This window comes from Rhincodon typus, chromosome 16, assembly GCF_021869965.1.
Source record: "Rhincodon typus isolate 14 chromosome 16, sRhiTyp1.1, whole genome shotgun sequence".
Classification (NCBI taxonomy): Eukaryota; Metazoa; Chordata; class Chondrichthyes; order Orectolobiformes; family Rhincodontidae; genus Rhincodon; species Rhincodon typus.
The window spans coordinates 33,989,394-34,007,831 of NC_063347.1; the positions used below are offsets into that span (position 1 = coordinate 33,989,394).

The window sequence follows — 18,438 nt, forward strand, 5'->3', positions numbered from 1 at the left end:
TAACATCCATTGATATACCCCTGTCTATGTTAGTCGTCTCTTCAAAAGCAAAAGAAACAGTAACAGCCAATTTATATTACAGAGCCACAGGGTCAATGGAAATCATTAATCTTTCACAGAATACCCTTATATATCTATGGATTGCCCAAACATGAAGAATCAAATCTCAGTCTGGAGAAGGCATACAGAACGTAACTGGAAAAAAAGCAGGCAACACAGCACACGTGAAACAATATTACAAAACCACTCACGTTGGTTTAGAAGCTTCAGCCTGATCAGTTTGTAGTTTCTCTCCTCCCTCCACTTCCATTGTACAATACACAATGCGGTTTGGTGCTAAAGACTTTAGCCCTTGCACTTCCATGATTACGACCTACAAAACAAAACAATTTAATATTACAACTTCAATTTTTCAAATCATTTTCTAAAATAATCTGTAGACATCCAAGCGAGATATTCCAAAGGTGAAGAGATAGGTGTAACCTCTGGACTGAGCACTGTGCACTCACAATTCTAGTAGAGAAAATTAACAACCTGTCTCACCCACAACCTTATAAAGACATCAGCCACTGCACAAGTATGACTCTTATTTCCTAAACTACCAGATTTGCGGCCTCTTGAGACTGCCAGTAAAGCCAGTTTTTGAGCAGCTTCATAGACTCATGCCCATTAGAACCTATTCAAAATTGTAAAAGGGTATTTTAGTCAAAACCTATGAGAGTCAGGATGGAAATTCTTTCATTCCTGTGTAAACAAAATCAACACACTGCATTATTCAACACCAAACTTCAACATTGCACTTACTAAACAAATGCAGCAATATTTCCATTATGTAAATCTTCAACTGGTTTCTTTTCCTGTTTGTCGTCATTTATTGTAATTCAATTTCTTTCAATCCAACGTAGCAGGGCCAAAGATAATTGCTTCAGTCTTCCCAAAAGCTAACTATAGGAAATTTCTGCCCGTCTAGGTAGTAAGTGCCAGGTAAGCAGTGTGACAAGTCAGAGAATGGAGGAATCAAGAGAGGTGAGTTAGAGCTGTATATTATCAGTATATATGTGAACACTAATGTTGTTCTCATCAGTGATGTTGTCAAAGGCAGGATGTAGATGGGAATGGAGCTAGCAGGCAAATGCAGTCCTATCTATTTGGATGATTGAAGAAAGGCATTGGAGGAGGTCATGGTCAACACTGTCCCAGGTTGAAGACAAATTTAGAAGGATAAGAAGGGATTCTATTATGGTCACCATCACCTGACTTTAATGAGGATTGTTTCAGTGTTTGAAAGTTTGGCCAAGTATGTGATGAAAATTGTGATAAAGATATCACATCTTAAAAGATCGATGTAGACCCATGTAAGTATATCTTGAGCCTTTAAACAAAGGGCACTTTGTTGCTATCGTATCCAGTGCATTTCGTTAGCAATGTGGGATTCGAAGGAACAGGGAGACTTCATGGAGTCATTCCACTACTTCTCTGCAGAACAACACCCGAGTTCTCCTTGTCTCTTTCCTTATAATATCTGTTGGTAAAGCTCGAGAGTACAAACCACTGGAAGTCGTCTTTACCACTATGTGAGAGCTTCTGAAGAACAGCTTTTTTGGAATCTACTCCACTGCCTGAAGCAAAAGCAATTCAGTCAACACAACTGCTCCAGAAAGACACCCCAGTGCATGAGCAGAACAACTTCACAGTCAAAAACTCGACGTGCAAAAACGAGTGACTTATGCTTTTATTCATGAGTTCAACAATATAATTGGCTATATCCTCAACCTGGTTGCAACAATTGGAGGAGTGGGACTTGAAAAGGAAACTGTTCATCCCCCAACCTCAGCCATAACTAGTGACTGAAAAATTTAGTGGAAACGTAGGCACAGCTTTGAGAGGTGGCAATACATTTGAAAATTTTTGAGAGGAAAGGGAGGTTGGATACGGAACAGTAGTTTCTGTGTACAAAAGGATCCTAGGAAAGGAGATGGTGGCATTGTGGTCATTCCACTGAACAAGGAATCCAGAACCCCAGGATAAACTCTGGGGACACAGGTTCAAATCATAACACAGCAACTGGTGGAATCTAAATTCAATTTATAAAATCTGAAATCAGTCTCAGTAATAGTGACCTTGAAACTATTAGAGAAGGAAATCTGCTGTACTTAGTTAGTCTGGCTTACACTCAGCACAACATTATTGACTCTTAATTACTTTTGGAAATACCTTCACAGGCCACTCAGTTCAATGGCTATTAAATGATAGATAACAAAATCTGGCCTTGACAGCAATATCCACATCTCATGAAAGAATGAAAAAAAGTTAACAACAATTTTAATTTCTCAGCCACAGGCTAATCAGCTATTCTATGGCAGACATAATTAGGCTGCAAGCAATATCATAAAATGGGAAAAGCAAGGAAAACATATTTGATGAATTACATTATTGTAGTTTTACAGCTGACAATACAAAGCTAATACTTGCTACCTTCTCACCTCAAGTGTAAAAGACAGTACAACGTCAGATTTGGACAGCTGGTTTTCATTTTCCTCCCCCATGTCAATGATGGAGGTATTATGACTGCGTTTCAGCTTCTGAAGCTTGAATTCTGAGCCTCCTTTCGAAACAGGCATACTCTCCAGATTTGCCATCAATAGATTTACAGATGACTTAAGTTCCTCAATAAACATGTTCTCCATTTCTTTTGAAACAAATTTTAGAAATTTGCGTTCCTGTGAAACAATGACAAAAATGTTATGCGATATAACTGCATTAAAGGGGATACTACTGAATTTACAAGGCATAATTGTCAGAAAAATTACCCCTACATATCATGGATTAAACTTCTAAACTGTAAAGATATCCCACCAATTTTGTCATTTTAAAGGAATCTCTATTGTCTGTGTTATCTTCCTATATCATACGACATTTACAAATCATTTCCCAGAAGAGGCAACTCAGCTCCATGCTTGACATTTATATCATTGCCCATTTTCACTGCAGATTAGCCTTTGCAAACCTTTAAGTTGAAAATTGAAGTTGCATGATTAAATGAAGATTTTTGAGTAATAAACATTAAAACACTAGTTAAAATTAAAAGTGTGTTAGCACAGCTAGCACATTCATAAAACCATTGCATGACCTCTTGTCTAAAATTAGTATGTCAGATGTGCGGAAAATAGAGCATGCAAAGCAACTCCATATTTACAGAGGCAATTCATTCCAATACAGAGAAAGATCTGGACATCATTCAGGATTAGGCTGATAAGTGGTAAGTAACCTCTGTGCCACTCAAGTGGCAGGGAATGACCACCTCCAACAAAAGAAAATTTAATCATCACCCCTTGACATTCAATGGCCCATCACTGAAATGCCCACTATCCACATCCTTGAGGGCTACGCAGAAACTAAATGGGATTAGCCATATATATACTGTAGCTACAAGAGCAGGTCAGAGACTGGGAATTCTGCACTCATTAACTCATCTCTTGACTCCCTAAAGCCTGTCTACCACCAACAAGGCATAAATCAGGATTATGATGGAATACTCCCACTTGTCTGGCTGATGGAGGTCCAAAAACACTGAAGAAGCTCAACACTACCCAACACAAAGTAGGATATTTGACTGGTATCCTATCCATCACTCACTCGAAACCACTATTAGGGTTACAGCCTAGTGATGAGAGAAGTACATTGTGAAAGTGTTTAAGCCAATTATAGAAGAATATCCACATTTGACAATGGGGAGAAGGACTGAACTTATAAATGAGAAAAAGGTAAGTGTTCTTTTGATACTTATTAAGTAGACTGTAAAGAAACATGAATTGTTATTACATTGGCTTTCCAAAATATATGTCAAATAAAGAAAAAATAGCAATCTTTGTAAATGTACATTACCCATATTTAGAACAGTGGTTTTAAAGAAAAGGCATTCCTAGAAATCACACATAATTTTCAGCATTATTTCAGGCCACATTGCCTGATAAAACAATTTTTCCGGTAGCAAGATGGAGTGGGAACAACGGAAATGAATTTTCAACCTCAGATTGATCGTCACCCAAATTTTTGTGGGCTCTGCAATTTACTTGCACAACCCACTTTTATAGTAGGTATGAGTTGCTTGGTGTTATGCATGCAATGTATTTGGCATTATGTTGGGCTCTAATAACACCATAGGTACAATCCAGCGTGCAATTATTAGGTAAGAGAAACACTTGAATGGAGAAAACAATGGGAAACAATAGACTCCCCAGCTTCCAAATACTTCAATAAAGGTGCAAGGCTTAAACCTATTCTTTTCGTATGGAGAGGATATGTCCTTACATATGACTACATGTTGCTTCTGGAAGTATAAATAAACTAGGTTATTCAACTGATAATCTAAAATTGGTTGTTGGTGTAGCTATTATTGCATTTAGGTTTATTCAGCAAATACTGCCCAATTGCAGAATCATATTTAACAACAGGCATTTTACTTTGAATTTTGCAAGCTTGGGCTGGTTGAATACAGTCTGTAATGATTTAGCAAATGGTTTAACAGATGTGTGTATGTGTATTCAAATTCTTCCATATTATGTTTAAAGGGGAATTTTTTTTGGAGGTCATGGTGTCCAGCCCTAGAGATACTGTGAGAACTGCATTACCTCCTCCCATGAAGTCATGAAGTATTACGTGCCAATCAGGCAGTTGAGTGGTTGATGATGTGCCTGTAACAGGATCAGGCACCCGAGCTGGGAAGACCCAACATCAGACAGAGACCAGCAAAGCTTTTACTCAGTGCTGCCTCCAGGTAAGTGGTGACTGCTGTAAGAAATACATACACCAGAGGCCTGAGACTACAGAGTGACTGAGGCCAAATAAGTGATAACAGGAGAATTGCAGGGTGGGGTTTTATGGGAGGGGGTGAGGGAGAGTGTAGAGGGTGGCAGCAAACACAGACTGGCAGCTTTCAGCATTTCCCTCCCTTTCTAATGCTAGGTCCCCAAATCAAGCACTGTGTGTTTGAAGAAGGGACATGCCCGACAGGTAATAAGCAATCTGCAGAATTTACGTGTCATGCTCTCTGTGTCTGCCCCTGCATTGATGCCAGCAGCAGCAAGCAGGGGCCCTTAAAGAGGCATTAAAAATCATTCACTTAAACATCTCAACTGGTGCTGGGTGGAAGGCCATTCAAAGGGTTTCCTGCCATGAATCCAGTGGGATGGACACAGGATGGTGGTGGGGTTCCTCCCATCTCCCTCGACTGCCCTCAAATGCCCTCCCCATCAGCTAAATAGATAGCATTAAGTACCACCTATAAAGGTCAAAACATGATATACACGTCATCATTTTAAAGACACAAAAGACGTGAATTTCCTCTCCTATAGCATTCAATGTTTGCTCAATCAGCACGTTACCCTTTCAAATATTAAAATTAGAACAAACAGAAAATGATGATGTGGAGGAACAGAGGTTAGGATTTCCTCAAAACTTGTACTTTTCAATCCTAGCTTTTAGCAGGACTTCCACGTGGATAAGTACACAGGGCATATTCAGTGATGCGATATCGATGAAATGGGAGCAAATCTGGCAAGGATGTACTTGGAAACTATATTATGTCTGTGTAAAGAGCAATTAATGCACTGACCAAAAAGAGTGTTTGAGTGAATGCCTTGTCAGCGATGGCTTGGCTGTGATGCTGATCTACCTGACCAAGTGCAGTGTATAATTAATGTGCAGTATAATTTCATCACTACTTCAATCATCAATAGCTTCTTCAGTAAGATCATATACAGTGTAGAATAACTGAGGAGAATAAAGTATAGGTTGGCTACATTACAATTTAATGACATGATAATGGCTTAAGATGACATTAGAGCACTTTATCAATATTATCTCATGCAAAAATACTTTAAAACCTTAAGGAATGGGAACAGGAGTAAGCCGTTTGGTCCCTTGAACCTGCTCCATCATTCAAAAGGATCATGACTGGTCTGACATGCCTTACATCCACTATCACGTCCTTTCCCTGTTATCGTTAATTTCCCCATTGATCAAAAATCTATCTCAGCCTGAAATATACTTAAGGATTCGGCTCCCATAGCTCTCTGTGATAAGGAGTTCCAAAGACTCTCAACTCTCCGAGAGAAGAAATTCCTCCTCATCTGAGTCTTAAATTAGTGCCTCTTTGTTCTGAAACTATCCTCTGGTCCTAGATCCTCCTAGATTCTCTCAGCATTTACCCTGTGAAACCCCTCAAGAATTCTATACATTTCAATGAGATCACCTGTTACTCTTGTAAACTCCAATAAGCAGAGTCCAAATGTGTTGATTCTTTGCTCCTAAGAGAATATCTCCAGACTAGGGATCATGTTAACCTTCACTGAACTGCCTCTAGTGAAATGATATCTTCCCTTAAATAAGGGGACCAAAACTACTCACTTTCCATCCTGTATTCACACTCAAGTGATGTTTTTTCTGCAGAAAATATTTCTGATAGTGGAAAATGCTGTGGTGTACAGGGTAGCTGGCAAGTTTCCTGGATTGAATCGCTTACTTTGATCTGAAGCAATACTAGGTTTTTTTTAATTGCATGCTTTGGGCAAATAGTATATCACATACCATTGTACCAAGTTAGAACAGCACTACAACAACTAACTATTATCCTTATATCTAAAGGATAGAAACATTAGATTGCCGTGTTAAAACTGAATTTTAATGTCAATTTTGAGGGGAAATATTTGTTTTTTTCCAAATTAGGCACAAACCATTTTTACTTGGGTTTCAAGTTGTGCTGAAGCAGGAAAAAGGAGAAAGAGTTTCAATGTTCTAGGTTACATTTTATCAGTTGGATTATGTAATGCATGTATTTATTTCTCCTGGATATCTCTGAAGCATCGTTATACTTGCAGTGCCATCACCAAAAATCACTCAAGAAATAATTGTTGCCAGTGTAGTTGGTAAGGTCTACTAAGTAGTATGACTTGAAGTACAAGCGATTATTTGCTCAGGATAATTATCAGTAGCAAAGTCACAGCTTTTAACTTTTGAGCTTTGCAGAAATCAGCAGAGACAATTTCCATTTATTTAAATAGATCAAGATTTGTTGAAGCTACAGTGTTTCACAAAAGTTCAACTTGGTAAGAAAATGAAATAGCTTACTTTTTCTTAAAAGAAAACATAAAATGAATAAATGGAAGAAAACAGTGTCTTCTTACTCACCCTAGCTATTTGATCTGCCATCTGAAGACGCCCATCCAGCTCCCTTCGGATTTGAGCTGCCTGCTCGTCTGGATTATCAAGCTGCGAATACAATGGAACAATGTTAAATTTGCTATTGATTCACTGTCATTGCTGTGAAAGAGAAGTAAATTAAGGACAGTGACCAAGTAGCATTTTTTTCACATTTTAAAAAGTGATTTTTAGGCAAAAATGGCATCCATGTTGTACGTGCACAACTGTGAGGTGAAACGCATCAAATGGCATATCGATAGAGACATTAATGTACATGGAATGAACATCCAACAGAAGTATGCAGCGCAGGTAGACTGTGACACCAAGCAGCATGTAACACTGCTCTAACTCTAGTGGGTCATTTGAGTTCAACGTACCAGCCAACACTTTCTGTGAAACTGGCACAGCTCTGCAAGCATTCAGCAGCAGGAAGAACACTCTAGTGTGTAACCGTCTGACAAACACACACAGCAAGTATACAATGAGTACAATCCTGACATACACAAGCTGATAGAGCCAGCTATCAGCATGCTGAAAGTACAACTCCAGTAGATGTACTGATATGGAGGGGCCCTAGAGAGCTTGGCAGAGAGGATCAAGTTTGAATTAGTTTGCTGCAGGCTATGCAACCTCTACACCAGGATAGGGCAGCTCTGGCCACTATCTAAGTAGCTGGTGAGCAACAGAAGGAATCTGAAGAAAATCTAGAAAGCCTCTAATTCCACATTCATCATCAATTCTCCACATACCTTCACTCTGTAATTAAACATCATAGCATCGGCTTGGCCACAATGCACAAAGTAAATGTCATAACCAAATAGATATTTCAAACCAAAGGTTAAAAGCAAAATCTTGCTTGTTTTTTTCACCATAGCACCATGGGTGACAATCATCCAGACAGAATGGGTAATATGCATCAACAGGCACACTGGCAGAGTGAAAGGACAAATATCTCCACGGAGCCACTGTCACTCCTCAAAGGTGATGCTCAGAAATCCTATTGTTGCGAAGTTGAGTAGAGTACTTGTAGATCGGGAGACAGGAAGTTAGAATTTCGTGTTTGTAAATGCTAAGAGGGAAAGTATTGCATGATTCCTTTAAAAGATGATGTGCTTATTCTATGTTTAGAGATTAAAGAAAATGCCTGTAGCAGCAGCTTGAAAGTTTGCAAATACACAGAGAGCACCTGAATCGAAACATTTGTATCAAAAAGCCGTACAGTTAACAAAACAAAACTGCTGCTTGGCCTGCTATCAAGACAAGTTTTAAATTTAGCCAATGAATTTGAACCAGGCACTTAAATACCAAAAACCAATTAAATTTAAATCTGATGGTTTCGACAACATAGGACCAGTCCTAGTGTAAGAAATTGACACGTCATCAAGGATACAAAAGAAGAGGGCAGTTGGACAAAGACAAGAGAGCTAACTGCCATCTGCCAGAGTTAACAGCTCTCAGCTCTCAAAAGAGAATCGCTGGCTCTCACAGTCTTCTCTAAGTCTTAGAGAGAACACCATCTAAAGAACAAAGTACCTATGGTACAACTAGTTAATATTCCTGACAAAAGAATTGACAGAGAAGCTGTTCCTGAAAAACATTTGATGGAGAAGGAACGGAACAGTCTGTAAGACATGTAACCTGACTGTAAGTTGGAGACAATGAGAACTACAGATACTGAAAGCCAGAGTCGATAGGTGTCATTGTTTCCTATCTACCAACCAGTTCTTTATCCACGTCAGTGTGCCAAGTCAATCCCATGCACTTTACTTCTGCATCCTAATCTCTTAGGTGGGACCTTGTTGAAAGCCTTCCAAAAATGTTGTATAATAAGCTTTCCATTGCACTAATCATTTTGTAGCACAAAACCATCAGCACTAAAAGTCTTTACATAAATACTCTGCAGCAGAAAACTCAGGGGAGCTGGCACTTTTGGGCACAAGCAGGTTGCAAACAGGACAGGGGCAAGAAAAGAAGTGTCTCACCATGTGTACAACCCTCCTCTAATCAATCCTCTATGATACGCTCAGGGTAGACATTGGAGCTGGTAACCAAGTGTGAGAAATCAAGTGGTGGTGCTGTATTCCTCATTAACCTCTTCATGGCACTCTCCACTAGCAGGTCTGGGTTCTTGGACTTCCTTTCCACCTATGAATATAGACACCTCCCTCCTTTCCATCTTCTTCAGCAAGACCTCCAATGCAGTGTCTGAAAATTTTGAAGCCTGCTTTCCCTTGTTGTGCCATTCCTCACACTCTTCTCAGGTCAGATTCTCTTCAAATACAATATCAGCCAAAATCCAGCTCCTTTTTAAGGGATGCAGACTAACTTTAAGTGGAGCTAGCCACTTATTTTGCCTGCTTGCTGACGTGTCCAGCCAATCAACAACGGCTGGTGCTAGCAGGATATAGAACAAACAAGCAGGTAGCACAACGTTGGTTGGCTCTCTGCATTATACACACCAAGCATGGGTTAATCACACACTGCTACGTCTGTTTTTGGAGGCGAATCAAGGTTAGCTCTCCACAACTCTTAATGGTCACTGTTGAATCCCATTTTGTACACCATGCAATTCTGCCTGCTATGACTAACCTGACCCTGGCTGCCCTAACATTACCAGCACATAAGTAGACAAAAAATGTTAAACAGGAATTTTATGGAACATTTCAAGGCTCAATCATTTTGCTCGTGACTCAATGCTTGAGAAGTAAGATATTATATACAGAATTTAGTAAAATCTATTGCAATATTTTACTTTGAATATGAATTCATAATGCAATGATATGTTCTCTTATATTTTTCATTACAAGTTCTGTTTTCTACATGGAAAGACTGTTTCCAGTTATTTCCTGACATATTAAAAAGCTGGGCACTGTTTTCTCCAAAGATAAAAATGTAATCTTGAAACAGCTGTGTTGTATTTGCCTCAGGCTTCAGTGCCAGACATTAAGCTATTACCAATTCAAAGGGCTTACTTTTCCCTTTATGAACATGTAGAGGAATCAGTATGACTCAGCTAATGCACAGGAAGGAAAGAAAATGGAGCACACACTTAGCTCCAGCTTATTTCAAGTCTGAGGCATTGAGACTTAGTGTAGAGTGCTGTCTCTCCCTGTGAGATCAAGCATAGAGAAGAATTGAATGAAATATTATGGGCTAGACTTGCTACTTTGGGTGCAATTAGTTATTACAGAGCAAACTGCACCAGTTTTGAGAAATGCTAGCCTTCCTTAATTTCTACTCAAAATTATTTAATTATCGTAGAATGCAATATCTAATTTAAACAAATGCAACTGAGTCGTGTATTTCAATTTTAACTTTGAAAAACATTCTTACATATATTTGAGTGATAACTTGGTGAAGTTGGATTTAAACGTATATATGACACAAAGCATTTTTTAATTAGTGTCAATCATGCTGGATGAAGGCCCTGCCAACAAGACTGGCCAAGGCAATGGGGCTGAACTACATGCATAAAACCGCAATGGAGTTAGTTGACCTCAATCACACTGCATCGCCCACAGGATGACATTTGAACATGTGTCAGAGAAGCAAACTTGTGGGTAGGTCTTTCACCCAGCGCGACACATTAAAAACAAGAGCAAAATATCAGAAAAACACAAGTTGCACTGGATGAAAATGCGCATACCATACCCTGATCTTTTGCCAGTCATGTCAATTCATGAAGAAAATAACAGAACTAAACAGAAATTCCATACCTGGAGTTTTCAAATTCTAAAATTTAATGTTTTTTACTCAAGAATGCACATTACATTGGTCAATCACCATTCACTATGGGCTACAGGTGGTTTAAAAACGATTCTCACCCACCCTTCACAGAACATTATTCTCACCATTTTCTGCTGAAGGCTTAATGAAAAAGCACCAATATCTGACATGTGTACATCAAACAAATATGCCCATTTTTGTTTTCGTCCTAATACTGAAATTATGTGTGCTTGTTTTCCATAATAATATTTCTCAAATATATCAAAGAGCAACCTTTTGAATTTTACAGATGTTAACAGTGATCTCTTCTTGAAAATGGATGAAACATTTGCAGCCACGTTTGCTGATGTGCTAGTCACTTGTGGGCAACTTGTTCGATTAAACCTACAACGTTCACAAGAAAACCTGTCAGCCTGGCTCTCCACGACCTGGTGTTTCTTCAGACCAGCTGCATTGATCAGAGGTAACAATGCTTAAAAGGGCAGCGGCCTTATTTCTCTCCACATACCCATTCCACTGCCAGGGCAAAGGACAGAAATTAAAGGTTCTGAAAAAGTGCCACAACAGACTCAAATTGTTAACTTTGTTCTCTCTCCACAGACGTTGCCAGACCCGCAGAATTTATCCAGCACTTTCTGGTTTTATGAGAGGAATTGCAGACCCGAGTGCTTCTCTGGGCCCAGGTACTCAGCATCCTATCCGATCCCAGTCCCACCCCTGACTCAAGTATAGTGAGCATCCCATAGCCCCATCCCTAAACCTGAGCACAGTAGTGTTGGCCCCGGGTTTAACAGCAGGCCCACTGGAACCCTGGTTACTGGGCACCAATGTACTCGCACTTGTCCCAGGTACTGCACTCCACCAGAAGATTTACACAAGTCAGTTCCCATCTAATTGTTAATAGTTGTTCAAGCAATGCTGGGGTGTTGGGTGGGCGGGGAGGGGTGTTCGTTCCTGAGCCATGCTTATGCCTTGGGACAGGAAATCCTGGACATACCATTCAAAGACAACTTTGGGTAGCAGGCCATATCTGAGGGAGAGGAAAATCTGTCCTTTGCCTTGTATGCAGCTGCACTGTGCTCGGTGACGTCACTTCACCATTCATTCTCTAATGCTACTAATAAATCACTTTTTTTTGATTTAATAATAAAAACCATCAGTGCAATACATCTGACGCTCATGAACAAGTATAAATGTTTGGATCATATTCAACTCAATCTCATCTTTACAGGGAATAACAGGAGTTAGGGGAAAAAAGCTTATGAATCAGAAAAAAAGCTGATAACTGCCTAAATCTGGAACCATTAATTTATGCAAACATGACTCAAACAAACTACACAGAGCAGCCAACCCACACAATAAGCTTCACATAACATTAGGAATTCATTAAATAAGCTATGCATACATGGTACTTCTATGATGAGTAATTGCTTTTGTTTTCTTTTCTGGTACACCAAGTAGCAATGATAGCAAGCTTACAAATTCCAATAAGTTAGATTCAGAACATTGATGAACAAAATATTGTAAGATAGAAGCAAGTTGGTGTATCATAAGGTTGAAGTGTAATACACTGCAAAGAACTCAAGCACATCAAACAGCCCACAATCTGACCTTCCAACCCTGTGTATGTTCACATCTTAAGTACAATGCCCTTTATTGACTTGAATATTTAAATAAGAGCAGCTTGCAGCCTTACTAATACATCCACTGGTCCTGGGCCATAGTAGCTTCCTAGAACAACCGATATTTACCACTGAGCACATCTATTTCATTGTAAAAATGAGCTTGTCTTTCTCTCAGCACCCTCCAATTATTGATTATGTTCCTCTGCAAAAAGAAAGTTATTTGCTCTTTTTAACCTAGAACTCAGAAGATCATAAGAAGATTGAATAAGGAGAAATTAGGCATTGTGCCCCCTTGAACATTCCTGCCATTCAACAACATTATGACTGTTCTGATCGTAGCCATATTTCCACTCTTCTATCTTCCATAACCTTTGACTCCACTGTTGATCAAAACTCAGTCTAATTTTGCTTTGAGTATATTAAAGGATCCAGCCTTCACTGTTCTAGGGAGATAATTCCAAAGACTGATGACCTTCTGTGAGAAAAAAAACCTCATCACCTTAAATTGGAGCCAACTTATTTTTAAACTGTGTCTCCTAGCTGTAGATCACTCCATGACAGGAAACATTCTCCCAGCATCTAATTTGTTAAGCTCCTTCAGAATCCTATTTGTTTAAATAAGATTACCTCTTCTAAACTGAGTGAAGGCCTAACTTGCTCAACCTTTCCTCCTAAGACCCTGGAAATGTCAAATGTACCTTCCATGAACAGCCTCAAATGCAAATATATTCATCCTGTGAAGGGATACAAAATATATTTTCATAGTTTCTTACACCGTGGCTCAGTGATCAGCACTGCTGCCTCACAGCACCAGAGACCTGGGTTCAATTCAGCCTCAGGTAACTGTCTGTGTGGAGTTTGCACCTTCTCCTTGTGTCTGCGTGGATTTCCATCAGGTGCTCCAGTTTCTTCCCACAGTCCAGCTTAGGTGGATTGGCCATGCTAAATTGCCCATAATGTCCAGGGATGTGAAGGTTAGGTTAGGTTAGCCATGGGAAATGCAAGGTGATAGGGTGGAAGGAATGGTGAGTCTGGGTGGGATGCTCTTCAGAGAGTCAATGTGGACTTGTTGGGCTGAATGGCCTGTTTTCACACTGTAGGGATTCTATATAATTTCCTTGCTTCCCATTCTTAATTCCAGATTCTCACTTTAAAGTAGAAATATTCACCTTTGCTACTCTTTTCCTATTTATGTACTTGTAGAAGTTCTGACTATCTGCTAGTTTTTTACTTTATCTTTACTGGTTTAAAAATTTTTTTCCAATGTTCTAGCCTCCAACCAATCTTTGCAGCATTGTATATTTTTCTAAATAATTTGATATCCTTAACTTTTTTAGTTAGCCAAAGATGGTGCATCTTTCTTGGAGTGTCTTTCTTTCTCTACTGAATGTATATTTTAGGAAAATGACTAAATATCTGCTTAACTGTTTCTCTGTCATCTTATGTTTAAAGTTATTAATTCAACCCATTTTAGCCAGATCTGTTTTCATTGCCATATAATTCTCTTAGTTTAAGTTTAAGGCACTAATTTCTGATTCAAATTTCTCTCACTCAAACTGGTTCTGAAATTGTACCAGATTATAATCACTCTTACCTAGAATATCCTTTATTTGGAACTCATTAATTATTCATATCTCTTTGTACAGTAACCGATATATATACAGTAACTGTCCAAAGATGTGCAGGTTAGGCAGATTGGCCATGCTAAATTGCCCATAATATACAGACTAGGTGAGTTAGCCATGGGAAATGCAGGGTTACAGGGATAGGTTAGGAGGGCTGGATACTCTTTGGAGGGTCAGTGTGGACTTGATGGACTGAATGGTCTGCTTCCACACTGTAGGGATTCAATGATTCTATGATATAAAATATCTTGTTTGCTGGTTGCTTCCAGAATGTTTGTTCTAAGAAGCTGTTCCCAACACACTCTTATGAACTCACTTTCTGCTAATTTTAAAAATTTGATTTGTCCAATCTATAAAGGTGATTAAAATTGCTTCTGACAAACCCTTATTACTTTGCAGCTCATACCCTACCCTACAGCTCACTAATTTATAATAAGTTAGCATTGGTGCATCTGTGGCCAACATATAGAAAGAGGGAAACAAGCTAGTGTTTCATAATGTGGAAGCACTTCAAACAACTCACTGGTATGCACATGCCCACAATCTGACCTTAAAACCTTGTGTGTGTTCACATCTCAAATACAGTTCTCTCATTGACTTAATATTTAACTAAGTTTAGCTTATAATCCTACCTATCCACTCATTGGTACTATCTAATGTAACTACTGTCGAGGGTCCTATAAACTGCTCCAGCGACTTCTTTCATTTGTTATCTATTATCATACCCAAACAGATACCACAGTTTGATCTGCCGAAACAAGAATATTTCTCCATACTGTCCCAATCCTTTGTTAACAGGGCTATTCCACCTTTTCTTCTTGTTCTTCCAAAATGTCAATTACCCTTGAATATTGAGGTTCCATCTGTTGTTACATTAAAACTATATCTCTATAATGGCTATCATCATGCTTACTTATTTCTATTTTTGCTGTTAACTTATGCATCTTTTTAGCTGAATGCACATAGCATTTGTAATGAGTCTTTAAATCTGTCTTTTGACAACTGGTGTAGTCCTATGTTTGTATGCTCTGTCCATTCTTGTCACACTCTGGTTATCATTACTTGTATCGCTACCCTGAAATATTGCCTCATCCTTTCTTTTTAACTTTCTAAATCTCCCCTCATATGGGCCTTAATCCCCACCCTCCACTTTAAAATCGTCATTTCCATATTCTGGGAGGGAAAGAAAATTGAAAAACCAGTTCTAAAATATGTCCTTGGAGACGAGGAAACTCTTCAAGTGTTCATAAACTTGATTTTTAATTTGCCCAGAATAATTATACCTAAATAGCTCTTAAATTTAAAATATTCTGTCTGAATGAATTGAATTGATTGAATTAGCTTTATTGTCACATGTACTCAAATGAGTAAGTAACAAGTTTATAAGTTGCCATTTAAAGCGCTATCTTAGGCACAAAGGTACCCAAGTACACTTCTTTAGCTACAAAGGTTAATTAGTGTAACAATGACATTCAGTTATTGTTAATAATTTGCACATATAGTTTGTCCAGTATCTCAAAGCACTTTATAGAGGTATATTGAAAGGACTGACCAAAATCTTGATCTAAAGAAGTTAGTTTTAAAGAAGGGCTTCAAAGAAGGAAAGGAATGTAGAGTGAGAGAGCATTCCAAAGCCTGTAGTCGTAGGTAGACAGAAATACAGCTTCCAAAAGTAGGGCAAAGAAAAGGTGATACAAGAGTCTGAGGTCTGCGAAATGTAGAATAATGTAGCATTTGCAGGGCAGGAGGAGGTTACTGACAGGTATGGAGCATGCCCATGAGAAATTCAAATATGAGGATTTGATTTTAAATTGGAGCTTTAGGTGGCCAATAAAATGACCATTTGGTGTCTTCTTCTCTTTAATAATTAAACATTTTTATGTACCTTTACATACAATATTAACAAAAACGACAAGAACTGTGATGCTTAAATATATTGTAAGCTTGTGCTAATTGTATACTTCAAATCACTTCCTAGAAACTGTATGTAAATTACTTAGTACTTTGTTTAATTATAAGGAAAAAATCCATACTCACTTTAAAGCTCATTTTCCCTTCTTTTTGATTTGGCACAAGTGATAGCTCACTATTGTCCAAGAAGCTCGATGAGTGGCTAACAGGACTCTGCAAATGCTACTGTGAATTCACTGGCAGTTAATTCTGAAGGCACCCGAGGTCATCAACTCATGGGGCAGTCTCGGGTATCCACCATGAGTATCACCTTCCCTCATTGTGGAATTGGGGCCTAATCAATTGTATGAAACTCCTGAAATCAGACAAGCTTGGGTGCAAAAGAGATACTTTCCTAATCAACTGTTCAGCAATTTAATAAACACCTCTGGAGCAGGTAGGACTTGAACACAGGCCTCCTCACTCAGAAAGTGGGACATTACAACTGCACAACAAGAGCCCCTTCAGGGTTTCAATCAATTAACTTTCCAAACTGAGTCACCAAGCTGCAGTCGTTAATGCACTCATCAGTTACATTGCTAAACATGTAGTGTCCCAATTGTTAGTCAATTACCTGGTCTTGTACAATGATGTAAACTATAGTGAGGTAACTGTTTTGTTCCCAGTCTGTGAAATATAAATCCAACATTGACAGGCTTTAATACAGCATGCATTTTTAGTTGTTTATACAACTACAACTTGTCACCTTGGCTCAAATTTTGATAGATGACCACATTAAGAAACATAATCTCAGTTGAAATCTTGTATATATTGACAAATAGCTAATTTGTTGCTCATTTATTTCTTGATCATTTCATGTATTCCTTGGTATTTCAACTTACAATACTCTACTGCATATTAAACTTGTGTGTTAAAGCCAGTCATTTTTCTTCATGTCATAGAATCACAGACTCATACAGCATGGAAACAGACCCTTCAGTCCAACCAACCAGACATCCCAATCTCATCTAGTCCCATTTTCCAGCATTTGGCCCATATCCCTCTAAACCCTTTCTATTCTCCAGATGCCTTTTAAATGTTGTAACGGTACCCGCCTCCACCATTTCCTCTGCCAGCACATTCAGTATATGCACCACCCTCTGCTTGGAAGTTACCCTTCAGGTCCTTTTTAAATTCTTTCTCGTCTCAGCTCAAACCTATGCCCTCTAGTTTTGGACTTCCATATCTAGGAAGAAGTGTCAAATCTCTATACATAGCTTGAAGCTTAGCGATATAGGTTTGATTAAGGATGAGTTATTATGTGAGGCCGATGGATCCAAATGTTTCAGTGTCATGCAAACTTTCAGACTTGCCATTCAATAGAAGTCAACTCAATGCAAAAGTTTTTTTTTGAATTAACACATTTAGAAAAAAAATAGCCTTCACTGCTTTCACAACATCATGTTCAATGACAGAACCAGCGTTTAGCCAGGAAGTAGATGAGCTGAAAATTTGAAAATTACTTCCAATACAGTTTTCTCATTCGCCAGGAACGTCACTCACAAACATTGACGTACAGCACATTTAGGTCTTTTCTCCAACTTCTCACCAGACATCAGCTGAGGAGGAAGAAACCAGAGGAATTCAGAGGATGAAGGATAGTATACAGAATGGGGGACAAAATCACAACAAGTAACAAAGCACATTGTTTTAAAAACATCCAGAAATTCAATACGATTATCATGTGTCATTGACATTGCCAAGGCAACTACTGGGAAGAAGCTTAGTGTTTTTCTGCACAGAAGGATACCATTCATACACACAAGTACAGGATGACAGAGGCAGGGACAATACAATAGTTTGTCTCCCTCTAATTCTTGTCAAGGAATGAATGGTGCAAAGTACTGAAGACAAGGGATGGTTGTATGCTGGTACTATCTGCTGCATGGATAGGCTACTGAAGTTCATGTGGGGACCCTGTAGATGCCTGTAGTTTCAACCACAGTTCTGAAATTCCTCTTCAGGCCTTCTAACATCTGATATCTCAGCTTCTGCAAAGAAAGCAGTTTATTCTTCCTCTCTTGGTGAGGCCCCTGAAGTCCGGGAGTTCTGGCTTTCCAAGACCGTTCTTAACTCACTCTCTAACCTAGACAGGATACTAATCTCTGTGTTGTTGTTCGAGCATGAAGAAGAGCATGATTGTGCGTCCTCAGAACAATTTTCCTTCCCTGACGTGTTTCTTCCACAGCTAAAATTTTCTGAGAAGGGCCTGGAGAATAGAAAAAAGGGACAAAATTTGGCATTGTACTAAGAATTTGGACAGTAGCAGATATTTAGCATCACACTACTGTTAGATTGAATGGCCTGATTTT

The 18,438-nt window shown here is 38.8% G+C and overlaps 1 protein-coding gene across 3 annotated transcripts in view; it reads right to left on the bottom strand.

Annotated features, from left to right (window-relative positions):
• Nucleotides 1-18,438, bottom strand: part of cadpsa (Ca2+-dependent activator protein for secretion a) — a 498,775-nt gene that overhangs the window by 312,284 nt on the left and 168,053 nt on the right. For all 3 annotated transcript variants that reach the window (XM_048606574.1, XM_048606576.1, XM_048606575.1), the window contains exons 4-6: nt 7,189-7,269; nt 2,484-2,720; nt 252-373 (exon numbers count right to left, since the gene is read on the bottom strand). In XM_048606574.1, coding sequence (XP_048462531.1) covers nt 252-373; nt 2,484-2,720; nt 7,189-7,269 — 440 coding nt within the window. The remainder of the gene's footprint in view (nt 1-251; nt 374-2,483; nt 2,721-7,188; nt 7,270-18,438) is intronic.